At 44.8% G+C, this 12,507-nt stretch overlaps 2 protein-coding genes across 3 annotated transcripts; both read left to right on the top strand.

Annotated features, from left to right (window-relative positions):
• Positions 1 to 1,817: 1,817 nt before the first annotated feature.
• Positions 1,818 to 4,367, top strand: phospho1 (phosphoethanolamine/phosphocholine phosphatase 1). Its single transcript, XM_076997517.1, has 2 exons — positions 1,818 to 2,069; positions 2,997 to 4,367. The coding sequence occupies exon 2, from the start codon at positions 3,060 to 3,062 to the stop codon at positions 3,909 to 3,911; it is 852 nt and encodes a 283-aa protein (XP_076853632.1). The 5' UTR covers positions 1,818 to 2,069; positions 2,997 to 3,059; the 3' UTR covers positions 3,912 to 4,367.
• An 884-nt stretch (positions 4,368 to 5,251) lies between these two features.
• LOC143508554 (transmembrane protein 11, mitochondrial) lies at positions 5,252 to 11,525 on the top strand. 2 transcript variants are annotated; one of them, XM_076997164.1, is made up of 4 exons: positions 5,252 to 5,480; positions 6,047 to 6,165; positions 6,399 to 6,463; positions 10,352 to 11,525. In XM_076997164.1, the coding sequence occupies exons 1-4, from the start codon at positions 5,384 to 5,386 to the stop codon at positions 10,866 to 10,868; spliced, it is 798 nt and encodes a 265-aa protein (XP_076853279.1). In that variant the 5' UTR covers positions 5,252 to 5,383; the 3' UTR covers positions 10,869 to 11,525. The 2 variants fall into 2 exon arrangements, with proteins under 2 accessions (XP_076853279.1, XP_076853278.1); XM_076997163.1 differs by lacking the exons at positions 5,252 to 5,480; positions 6,047 to 6,165; positions 6,399 to 6,463 and adding an exon at positions 9,056 to 9,422.
• The last annotated feature ends 982 nt before the right edge of the window (positions 11,526 to 12,507 follow it).

Raw genomic sequence — 12,507 nt, 5'->3', positions numbered from 1 at the left:
GAGAAAATGCTTAGCTTGTTTTCCTTTAGGCTTACAGACGCATGGACAAACAGATGAGAGCATTGACCTTTGGTGCACATTTGCCATTCTGTTCAGTTCTGCGCGTGTACAAGGCCTTCAGCGTGGATCAGAGTACGGCCCTGCCAGCTCTGACTGGACCTGTGCTTACCGGCACACTAGCTGAAGCCCACACTTACATGCACACCAACGCCTTCCCTACACCAGTGCTGAAAATAGCCTCCGAGCCAGTGCCTAGACCAGCCCACCAGTATGGGAGGAGAGCGCAGCGGGCATAAAGATCAAAGACGCAAAGCTGTGGTTACAAAATCTTGGAGAAATGGGACCATTTAAAATGCAGATGTGTCATATATATATTTATATACTTTAAAGTGCTGCTTTAAAGATTTTTCTGTTTTACCATGATTCTCTTATTTTGTCATCACCAGCTATTATATATGAAATGTCGGTTTATTAATTCCATTTACTTCTTTTGAGGGAAATGTGTAAGTTGCCATCAGACTGCATGAAACATGGAATCGGGGCTTGTGCAAAAGTAAATTAACCACAGCTGCATTGGTAAAGTTGATTACATAAAAGACTCGAGTGAAACACACGAGTTCCCAAGATTAAAAGGGAGAGGGAACCAACCAACCCATTGCCGTTACCGCCGTGCCAAGGTGTAAAGCACACAGGTCAAGATGATGCACACGTATGAAAGGAGACACCAGAGGTCTTCGGGAAGAAGATGGTGCCAGCTCATCAGTCTGGGGAAAGATACAAGACCAAAAGATCCCAGCTGCACTGTAAGATTTACAAATGGAGGGCACACCGCAACTGCCCAGACGTGGACGGCCATCGAAACGTACACCCAAGAAGCACCAGGAAAAAAAATATTCAGGTAAAGGCCAAACCCACACATCAACTCCAGAGAGATACAGACCTCTCTGACAGCATCTGGGATAACGTGTGTTGCTAGAAAGAAGCATCTGCTCTGAAGAAAGAACAAAGTTGCCCCTTTCAACTTTGCCAGAGAGAACTTGGACAAACCAGAGGCTTTCTGGAAGTCCATTCTCTTGACGGATTGAGTCCAAAATGTAATTATTTTGGCACAATTATAGGTGCCATATTTGGAGAAAAGTCAACACTGCACGTAAGGAGAACAACCTCCCCCCAACAGTAAAGCATGGTTGTGGAAATGTGTAGCAAATAGAGAAACGTGTCTGAAACATGTCCATCATCTGGGGAAGTCTGAAGTAGAAGTTCAAAATGCTCAAAATATAGTTTAAATATAAAACCTATAAAAAGACTATTCACTAGCAATTTATGCATTGTAGATCTAAATAAACTAAATCTGATAGCAAATGTATTTTTAGATTTTGTTTCATTCAGTATTTCAAGCGTTTGGAAAACAATTTCTCATTAAACTTTAAATAAATCATCAAAATTGTCATATGATTCCTCTAAAGTAGGAAATCGGCAGATTTAATAAAACACTAGAATTATATGAACATTTAGAGCAGGTATCACCAAATGGCGGACCGCGGTCCGGATCCGGACCCGAACGCCGTCCTGTCCGGACCCAATCACATTCCTGATTAACTGGATACGGACCCAAATGCCAAATTAATTTTAACGGGAGACTATATTTTAAACCGGAGAATTTATTTCCAAACGAGTGTTACGTTCACCACCCATTTGAGTGTTACGTTGCCCCCCCCCCCCCCCCCGCTCAACAACTTTCGTTCTCCACCCCCCCCCCTCCCCCCGCTCAACAACTTTTGTTCGCCACCGCGGACCCGGACCTAAGGTCTGAGCTATCTGCCAAAAATGGACCGCGGAAAGATTTAATTGATTACCCCTGATTTAGAGCATCCCTTGAGCCCTTCAGGTCCCCCGCCCCCTCGCGGAAGGCGGGGCATAGTTGCTCTGGCGCCTCCCACTTCTGTGTGCGGCTGTAAAGTCCAGCCAGCTGGGTGAGGATGCAACTATAAATCACGCGTTCAGCAAACCCAACTAGGATTTTTAAAAACAGCGGCATCGATACGGTTTCTCCTGACAGAAAACTGAAGGTAACATGTCACTGGTGTCTTGTTGAGTGTAGTGTACATCAGGTTCTGTGTCACTGGTTAATGTGTGTGTCTGTGTGTGTGTCTGGTTCTGTGTCACTGGTTAATTACACTGTAACATAACTGCACAATTGTGAGCAGGGTGAGTTTGTGTTTCGGGGTTTGCTGTCTTAGCCTACGAAAGTAAATAAAATCGGTGACAGTGGTAATACAGAAGGGTTAGCTAATATTAGAACACGTGGTAATACCGAGTTTTTCACCCGTGACTACCAAGCATCAGTGGTCCGCAAGGGTACGTCGGTACCGTCAGGGCTGTGGGAGTTTCGGAGTGGATGTTAACCGGGTGAATAGACCTGTGTCCCGGCTGATTTTCAGAAAACGTGTCCGCAGTGAAAGTTGTGGCAATCGGGCATTCGTGCGCTATAATTGAAATGTTTTTGTCGATTGATATTGTAGAACACGCTGTCATCTTAAATATCCAGGAGAAATTGTAATGCATACTGTCAAAACACCAAAATAGGGTCGTTGGACAATCGCTATAGAATGACGCAAAGCGACTCCAACTTTACTTTAGTGAATGATTACCTGAGCAGTGTATTCCCATGCACTGGTTTAAAGTATAATAAAATAATCTGACAATATAGTGGGTTGCATCTACATAATACATTTTTACATTGAAAGGTTAAAAATGTCTTACCACATATACATGTGCAGAGTATGTACATTTTAACTGTATCCAAATTTCCCAGAGGAACCATTAGTGTTAAGGTAATCTTAATAGTTAATTTAGTAATTATTAGTTCAGTAATAATTAGTTTAGTAATTATTATTACTGTGAGTTTTTTTCTATCATTCTTTTTTTATTTTACTCTTTATGTTCTTGTAAGTTTCATTTTCACATTCAAGTTTCACCTTCGTGTGTTTCAACAGGGGTGTTAAGAAAGAAAACACGAAAAACACAAACAGCTCCCAACGTTTCTCTCACTGTCTACGATGCGGGACTCCGTCTTCAACTGCTGCTTTGCCCCGCCCCATCCGCCGGCTGGACAGGCGGAGCCCCACTGGCATGACGATGGCACGCAGGCCCCTCCTCCTAACGACAGGCGCTTCTTAATCTTCTTTGATTTTGACGAGACGCTAGTGGACGAGTGCAGCGATGACGCGATGGTCAGCGTGGCTCCGGGCGGCTCTCTCCCTGGCTGGCTTAAAGACACGTACCGACCCGGCAGGTATAATGAGTACATGCAGCGGGTGCTGGCCTACCTTGCCGAGCAGGGTGTTACGCCGTCAGCCATCCGCAACACCATAGAAGGTCTCCCGCCTTGCCCGGGCATCCCGGCCCTCCTGCGCTTCCTCACGTCCTGCCCGCCACGGGACTTCGAGGTCGTGTGCGTGTCTGATGCCAACACGGTCTTCATCGAGACCTGGCTGCAGAGTCTGGGCTTCCGGCCTCTCTTCCTGCGCGTCTTCACCAACCCCGCCCACTTTGATGACAGTGGGCGGCTTCAGCTCCGCCCCTTCCACACCCACAACTGCCTGCGGTGCCCAGTTAACATGTGCAAGGCAGAGTTGGTCCAGCAGTACACGGCCCGGCGGGTATACGAGAGAGGCGGCAGGCGGTACCAGAAGGTCCTGTATGTGGGCGATGGTGCCAATGACTTCTGCCCGTCGCTGACACTGTCGCCAGGGGATACGGCGTTTCCTCGCCGTGACTTCCCCATGCACAGGCTGATCCAGGAGATGGAGGAAGCCAAACCCGGAGAGTTCAAGGCCAACGTGGTGCCGTGGACCAGTGGAGAGGATATAATAAGAAGGCTTAGGAAGATCATGGAAGAGAAGCCATAGAAGAGCACATGTTTAGATCCCAACCACACATGTATAAATAAGCCAGTGGCTGATATGATGCTGACGATGTTCGAATAAAAGAGTGGTCTCAGAACGCGCAGCCGGTGTGGCGTAATACGCTCGGCATTTGTTCTTCTACATTCTAGAAGTATTTATATGTGGCCAAGACTGAAGCTAAAAAGTAAAAACTAACGATAATAAGTAACAGGAAATATGAATTCTGTAATAAGGACAATACTGTTATTCGTTGTTTCCTGTTTCCGCTCATTAGTACCGAAGTAATAGTTTAGGATTTTTTATATTTTCTGTTTGAGTGTAGGTCTGAATTGTTCGTCAGCATGTGTGTGTTTCTTGTCTGCATATTTTCGGGTCCAAGGTTGTGTCCCTTTTTTGTCTGTAAGTCTGTAAGCATACTTCTGTGGCAATGGTAGGGATATAAATCCGTTTTTGAACTCTCTATGTCTCCAAGTCTCTTCACCTGCCTTCATCAGCTTCTCTACTGTCCACAGGAAGTATTTGCATGTAATGAAACGTGGCCTCTGGGTATTTGGTGTGCACAACACCCTCCACTTTCTGCTAGCAAAAGACTAGCAGTGTTAACATTAATATTACTATTTTTCCAAAACTATAATCTGAACTGTCATATATTTTTATATGCCTTTACAGAATTCATGTAACAATCAACAAACCAGAGGAATACTCAAACTCCTTCCAGTGGGGCTCAAAGTCCCTTACACTAAATTATATTCTCAAACTACTCAACCACCTTCTCATTCATTTACATCCACTCCAGCAGGGCTCACACAAGCAGTTCTGTGGAAGTTGGTTTACACTCTAGCGCTGTGGTCCTTGGCACCTGAGCTCAGTGGCAAACCGGCAGTCAGATGGTATGCAGTGGCCATAGCAGAAAAAAAGGAGGGGGGGGGGGGGGTTTGTCAGATCAGGTTTTGCTACATTATAATACAAGCTAAAGTCCTCGAATCACATTATATTTAGTGACTGCTATCTGAATTTATGTTGATCCTAGAGTAAAAGACAAAGTTATAAAGAAACATTTTTAAAAGTGCCACTGCTTTATATGATCTTGTTTTTAAGGGTGGTAGTTACTTTTAAAATAAATGGGGCCATCAGACAGCAGCGTCTGTTTTGTAGGCTTTCGTGTAATGTTAATAAAGTAAACCTGTATCAAGTTGGAAAATGTACAGTTTACCTTCTCCTTCGCACATTCGTTTTCCTAGTAAAAATGTCTCCATCTAGCGGCCGAGTGCGATAAGTACACCATGGGCCCGCAGGAACAAAACATCGGGGGGAGGTTCTCATTGGTCGACGGGGTCACGTGACCTCACAGCTGATTTCCTCGGACGGAGTGTTGTGCTCCACTCGCTGCCTGGCCAGTCCGGGTATGAACGCTCTTCATCGGCCAACTCGAACCAGTCGTGGCCCAGTGACACCGCACCGCTCCCCGAGACATTATGGCCCAGGCCGCTCAGATGAATGTCATTGAAATCAACAGTCCGATTCGCGTTGAACACGACAAGAAACGACGACAATTCAGCATCCGACTCAACGGTAAAGTGTGCTAGCTTAGCCGAGCTAGAGGTGCTAACGGGCTAGCAGGGATGTTTACTCGGCCACATATTTCACTGTTTGTGTTTAAACTTACCGAGAGACTCAGTTAAGTCGTAATAAAGAATTACTACTTGGTTAGTTGGCTAACTAAACGTGTTATCTAGCTAACCAGCCTAGCTTGGCCTCGTTTGCTAAAGCTGCTAGTCAGTATGTCGTCATTAAGTGTGTTTATTGTGTTCTTGGTTTGTTTGACGTCACTGTTAAACAACACATTGATTTACTGTTTTCAGCTGTAGCCAGAACTCGTTTGACTTCCTGTTAACTGGCTAGATCAGAAATAGATTTTTTATCTGTACAAACATGTACCTAAATTAAATGGACTTCTCAAGCCCATATAAATTTAAGACCAATTTAATAATCCCAAAAGAACTTTCAGAGTCCTGTCCAGACCCCAAATATGAATGACCTACAGTGACTCTTCTTACAGCGCGTCTGCAAATGCTTTGAATCCGTGTTTGTGAAAACCATTACAGTTCTCATGGGTTTTTTTTTTTTTTGCATGATAGGTTCATATGATAAGGCTGTACTGCTGTATGAATATGTGGGGAAGAAGACGGTGGACTTGCAACACACTGAGGTTCCAGATGCGTACAGAGGACGCGGCATTGCAAAGCACCTGGCTAAGGTTGAGTATTATAGTTAAGCAACAGCTAGTTGTGAACCTTGGGGTAGGTAAGGACCCTATGATTGCATTACATACTTATTGATTGCACAGGTCAAAATATTTTTTATCTGCTTTTTTTATCTTCTTGTTACTCAAGTTGTAACTCAGTGGTTGTTTGAGAAAATTCGTTTTCTGTGTATTAGTTTTCAGACGACGGTGTGTAATCTGAAGTTAATGCATTGTATCTCTCGTAGGCTGCGATGGATTTCGTGGTTGAAGAAGACCTGAAGGCTCACCTGACTTGTTGGTACATTCAAAAGTATGTCAAAGAAAATCCACACCCTCAATACCTGGAGCACATCATCCACTGAAAGAGATGGGTACATGAAGTCAAAGACTCTTGTTACTGATTGGGTGGTTTGGGTGGGAGGGGCATTTATGGCAGGGGGCGGGGATGAATGCATGTTCCCAAATGTTTTGACGGGTCTTCAGAAAACGACACGTGAGAGAGAAAAGGGTAGAAGTTATCTGCAACTACACAGGCAGGATCATAGAAGCGTCTGCTTTGGAGCACATGCCTTCTTTAGAAGTGGGAGATAAATTGGGTGTTTTCTTGTGGGCTTGTTTTGCAGCACTCAGGACTGATATAGAATCTCCTCAGCAACACAGAGGGTTCCATGGATAACAGCCAATACAGGTGTAGAAAACAGCAGTCTGTTTTAGTTTGTTGCAGTATTGTTACATTTCAGATGCTCTCTAGCCCAATGCCTTCAGGTCCAGTGGTGCTTATTCACAGAGAGATGGACACATTCACACCTCGCGCTGAAGCAAACAGACTGCGTGGTCGGACTTGGGAGGTGATTTGGGGATGGCACTGGTCACCAACATGCTTAAACAGCCACTTGGTGTTGCGTTTGTGTATGTATGTGTGTGTGGAGAAACCAGGGCCAGTAAGGAGTTGAAACTCCTGAGACAATCGCTTCCCGTAGACTTGGCATTACCTCTCAGGAAACGACACTTTAAACACACAATACGGCCCTTCAGCACATGGAGCCTGTAATGTGCTCTTGGGTTTATTTGCATAAAGAGCTTATTTGTGAGGTGTGTGTGTGTATGCACATGTTAAGAGTATGTGTGTGAGTGTAGAGGGTACATGTCTGTTTTACTCCATACCTTCTTTGTCCCATGGCCTTATCAGAGATGGTGTCACTGACTGGCTCCAACTGCCTTTAGCACGTCTGTCAAGAGGCAGGCTTAGTAGGGTGCTCAGTCTACCCTGCCATGCAAACATTAGTAGCAACATCAGTGACTTTGATTTTAAAAGAAATGGCTATCACATCTAAATTATTAGAGGCTAACTGTGATCTGTGACCTGTTAAAGGTTGTCACTCATCTTTTACAGACAAAAATGCCTGAAATTCACGTTTTTTACACATTTATGTACACTATTAATATTCATGTTTTTAAATAAAGGATTATATGTACCACATTGTGATCTTGACATTTTTGTAATAAAATGAGCACTGAATGATGTAAATGTTCTTGGATTGTAAGATCATGAACCTCCCTCGAGAGGTTTGTGAGCACAAGTTGTTTGTATTCTTACATCAATGAGTCAGTGACATATTGTCTTCAGACGCCAGGACTCAATTTTGCTCTGTTGAAAAATACCTGACTTCCATACAATTGGACCTTCTCAGGAATTCACTTCATATACCAATGTTGTTTTCTAATAAAATGTAGATTTATGTATGTTCAATACAAAAACATTTAATTTTAGCGTTTCAACTTGCTGCACAAATATTTATTCAGTCACTGATTTGGATGTGGTAATTAGTCACAGGTTTGCTTTACAAATTCACTCAAAAAGATGCAGGGTAAACGTTATTTTACAGACCTCCACTGTCATTGATAACAGGCAAATGGTACTACCTAATGCCTTATTCCAGTGGGAAACGACAGTAAACATCACAAACAAAACGGGTCATTCCTGGAAAGATTGGTGTTGGTGTGTAACTGCTCTGGCTGCAGCGTACAGTTCAAATTACCGTCGACATCCCGGGAACTGTTAAGATATTCGGTCTGAGTGTTTTGCCCTTTGTAAAAACAAGAGTCAACGTTTTTTCAGACCATTTCCGATATTAAAGAAATGAGGTGGTGGCCGCATGCAACAAAAGCTCCAATCAGATTCGAGAAGAACAACAAGGCCCTTGTTTTTTCTTTCTTTCCTTGCCGCCCCAAGGACGTTGTGGGACAGTTGGCACGGTACATCCCAATATAAACGTTCCCCATCGTTGTTATTCGCATAGCTCCGCATCGTTTTGCAAGAGCATTGTCTTTTTCCATAGTCAGAAATATAATGAATATCTAAAATACTGTTGTATAAAAGTATAATTAAACAAAAATATAAAAAAAACATTATGGATTGCTTTAGAGACATTATTTGATTATCTGCAAAACATAGATGGTCCTTTAACCCTCGCGGCACTTTGCTTTCGAGTAGAAGCTGCATCAGTTCACGCGCTTGATGCTCGGATTACATGTCAGATTGCAGCCCGGACGCGCGAGCCCTTCTGCAAGTCGCTGATATAGAGGGAGACACCGCGCGCACGTGCCACTGGGCTCCAGTGAACCGGTCGCGCGTGCAGGCTCGTCGCAGGTCTGGTGAGGAACTCACTGCCAAACCCTGGGAAGAACACAGCATGGGTGAGTCCTTGCTTATGTGTTTCCACAGCACACTTCATGGTGCAGGTGAAAGGTTACAGGTCATCACGTATGAACGTATAAACGCGCATTTTGTTCGCAGTGTTGCATAAATAGAAGTAGTTCGTCCTCCCGGTAGTTACTCAGTGTTGTCCTTGCATGCGATTGGCCATCGTCGGCCGTATCGAAACATTAACAAAAAATAGTGTCGTCACGATCTTGAAGCTAAGGAGGCACTTCGACGATCACCTTCACGCGCCGCACTCGTCACACTGCACACGATCGTCCTCTAAATGGACACGCGGATATAAATATCTTTCATCAATTAGAATGAGTGGTGTGTGTGTGTGTGTGTATGTGTGTGTGTGTGTGTGTGCGCCTCGAATTACTCGCTCGGTGGGAAATGTAGTTTGGCGCGGTGAAGCGTTTGCTCTTGGCCCGTTCAAGAACGTGGCGAGCGCGGTACTACATTACCCATAGTGCGCCGCTACAAATGTGACGTCAACACCGAGGCGCCCGTTCTTCAAGATGGCGGCGTTGGGAAGGAGGCGCGGTGTCCCAGTCAACAGGGAGAGGTCAGTTACACCTAAAACATTCGCTTCAAACCTCGTTTATCAACAAGAACCATCGCTCTCGCACGGAACGACACGCACTGATTATTTAGTCTTTAAACAATCAGCTCTTCGGTGCGTAACACGGCTGTGAAAATGCTGAAAATAAACAGTTTCGACTCCTGTAATGTTTTGGTTAGCGTGCTAAGCGACAACTTGCTCGCGCTTGTTCCCTGGACTAGCATGCTAAGCTAACTAGCCTGTTAGCCTGTTGCTAACGCTCTCCGGGAGGCAGCGCGTCTGAAGCGGCCACGATAGCCGCGTGTGTCCGTATAAATGCGCCAGTAATGGAGCAGCTGTTCGGGGACGATGTGTGGAAATGTACAAACACAATATGGACTCACCACGGGAGCTAGCAGGCTAACTAGCTCAAGATGGTCCAGCTAACCAGCTGCCTGCTTCGTGCTGTTTTTATTCAGAAAGTTAAACTACACCCAGTTATGCTGGCGAACTGGCAGTTAACCTTTGTCCTCCAGAAAATACCGTAGTTAGAGTTGAGTTAGTGGATTATTTATCACAGCAAGGTAAACTGGCGAGCTACTTTCACCCCAGAAAGCACACATGAATAACTAGTTGTGTCAATACTGTCAACCTCAACATCAACCTCTGACTAGTTTTATCTGAGAAGCGTTATTTCGGTCAACAATATGCAAAGGCCACAGGTGAGCAAGTTTGCTGTTTCTTTAAGACACAACGAGTACATAGTCCATTTAAACATTCATTCATTCTGTCTTTTTGTTTTTTCAAACTTTCAGTGTGTCAGGTTTACACTGGAGTGATGTGTGGCTTTTAAGAAGTGTAAATGTAATTTGTAGGTGAACAGTAAGAGAACAAGCTGATGTTATAGTGACTGAGGTTTCTTTCTTTCTTTCCTTTTTGTCTTCTTTCTTTAGGGGAGTGATGGCGGCAACAGAGTGTTACATCGTTCACGAAATCTACAATGGTGAGAACGCACAGGAGCAGTTTGAGTACGAGCTGGAGCAGGCCCTGGAAGCACAGTACCGCTACATCGTGATCGAACCCACGCGCATCGGCGATGAGACGGCCCGCTGGGTGGCCGTGGGGAACTGCCTGCACAAGACGGCCGTGCTGGCCGGGGCCGCCTGCCTCCTGACGCCTCTCACCCTCCCCGCCGACTACTCGCGCTACGTAGCACTGCCGGCGGGCGCACTTAGCCTGGCCTGCGCCGCCCTCTATGGCATATCCTGGCAGTTCGACCCCTGCTGTAAGTACCAGGTGGAGTACGACAGCCAGAAGTTGTCGCAGCTGCCGCTGCACACACTGACCTCGTCCACGCCCGTGGTGCTGGTGCGGCGTGACGACGTGCACAGAAAGAGACTGCACAACACGATAGCCCTCGCCGCCCTGGCTTACTGCGCCAAGAAGATCTATGAACTGTACGCCGTATGAGCATCGCTGCACACGCACGCAGATACATGTGTACACACACACAAAAACACACACGCACACACGTGGGGAGATGAGAAGCACTACTAAATAAAAATACTTGCATACACCACATACACACACACACACACACACAGCAACCTAATGAGCAGACGGCCGCATGTATGGAGAGAGCAACACGCAAGGAGCCAAAAACGAAAGAAAGGAACGAATGTGAAGAAACGAGAGGCACTTCCCCCTCCTCCCCCTCACTCTCTTCCACCTGTGCTCTCAAACGGTGAGGGAGCGACTGATCAGCTCCGGTCAGATAGGATAGGATGGGAGGATGAATAGATGAGAAGGTGGATTGGGGGCTTTATTATTGTAAAACTAGAAGGAAGATTCTTCCCCTCTTTTTCTGTACTCTGAAGTGACATCAGCACTTGCCCCATTCCTCGCGGTCTCGTCCTTCAGCGTCCTCCCCGCCTCTCCCTGCCACACGTGCTGTGCTCCCGCACCTGGGCAACGACCCACTGGACTGCGAATGTGTGGCAGACAGGTGAAACAAACAGACCTTTTAGGTATAACCTCTGAATCGTCTCTCCCCTCCCCCCGTGTAGTTTTACTGTACCCTGCCTTGGTACATCACCTTTTCATTAAACAGTAGGAGATTTAACCTCACTGCCATCTCTGGTGATCTTTCATTTGACCTTTTAACTCGAGGTTTCCTCCTAGCATTGAGTGATCTTGCCAGAATGTACACTCTTATGGTGTGTGTATATAAGGGTCTGAAAGTAATCTATATGAAAATACTCATATTTTTGTACAGATTTTGTTCATCCAGGTTGATAATTGGGTTAAGCAAGTCTTTGTGACTATTTGTGACTGTCAAGTTAATTAGTTGATTAATGCACATTAAGCCCTGGTCACTTTAGCCTAAAACTATTGTCGGGTTGTGATTTGTCTGTGTTGGTAAATAACTCGTCATATTAATTCCATACTACTTGTACAAGACTTTTTTTGACTGAATATGCTTTTACAGAGGAAAAAGTGGGTGACAATAACTTAACCACTGCTGGTCTGTATCAAAAACACAAATATCTAGTTTTCTCCTCTACTTATCATGCATCCAGTTCCCAGGCCCTGTCCCCTGTATAAGTAAACATTGTATCTTCTCACATTATAGTCAGTGTAGCGTGTGCACCAAGGTGATTCTGTACGGTATTTAATTACCCCTTCAGAGTAACAGCTCAGTAGGGCTTGTCTTCCTTCTCATTAAAAGGGGACATGGGTGGTAATTATACCACACAACAGTAAAATGCTTACTTTGTACTTAGTGTTTAAATACCAGAAGTGGTCATATTTAATCAATTCCAATTACCCATTTGTAGCACATGGGTGTAGAGCTGGTTTACACCATACTGTCAGGAATTTATTTGAATTGAGCAGTTTTGATTAGGGATTATACATTTTCCCATGGTGTAAAGAACTAACAGCTTAACTGACATTTTAAACATCGCCACTTAAATTCCCTCAGATGTATGCACAATCCAGTTCAGATGCAAACATTAAAGAATCACGTCCATTAATTCAGGGTTCAGCTTTGTGGATCCAGATACTAGGTCACATGGTCAAGGGCAAAGAGTAGAAAACCCATATGAAT

Source organism: Brachyhypopomus gauderio, chromosome 2 (assembly GCF_052324685.1).
Source record: "Brachyhypopomus gauderio isolate BG-103 chromosome 2, BGAUD_0.2, whole genome shotgun sequence".
Classification (NCBI taxonomy): domain Eukaryota; kingdom Metazoa; phylum Chordata; class Actinopteri; order Gymnotiformes; family Hypopomidae; genus Brachyhypopomus; species Brachyhypopomus gauderio.
This window is presented reverse-complemented; position numbering and strand designations above follow the sequence as displayed.

Bases quoted from the DNA above. Each gene is read 5' to 3' on its own strand.
- LOC143508554 (XM_076997164.1), top strand. From the start codon at position 5,384: ATGGCCCAGGCCGCTCAGATGAATGTCATTGAAATCAACAGTCCGATT. The intron at 6,166-6,398 runs GTTGAGTATTAT...TATCTCTCGTAG, and splicing joins TTGCAAAGCACCTGGCTAAG to GCTGCGATGGATTTCGTGGT. The intron at 6,464-10,351 runs GTATGTCAAAGA...TTCTTTCTTTAG, and splicing joins ACTTGTTGGTACATTCAAAA to GGGAGTGATGGCGGCAACAG.
- phospho1 (XM_076997517.1), top strand. From the start codon at position 3,060: ATGCGGGACTCCGTCTTCAACTGCTGCTTTGCCCCGCCCCATCCGCCG.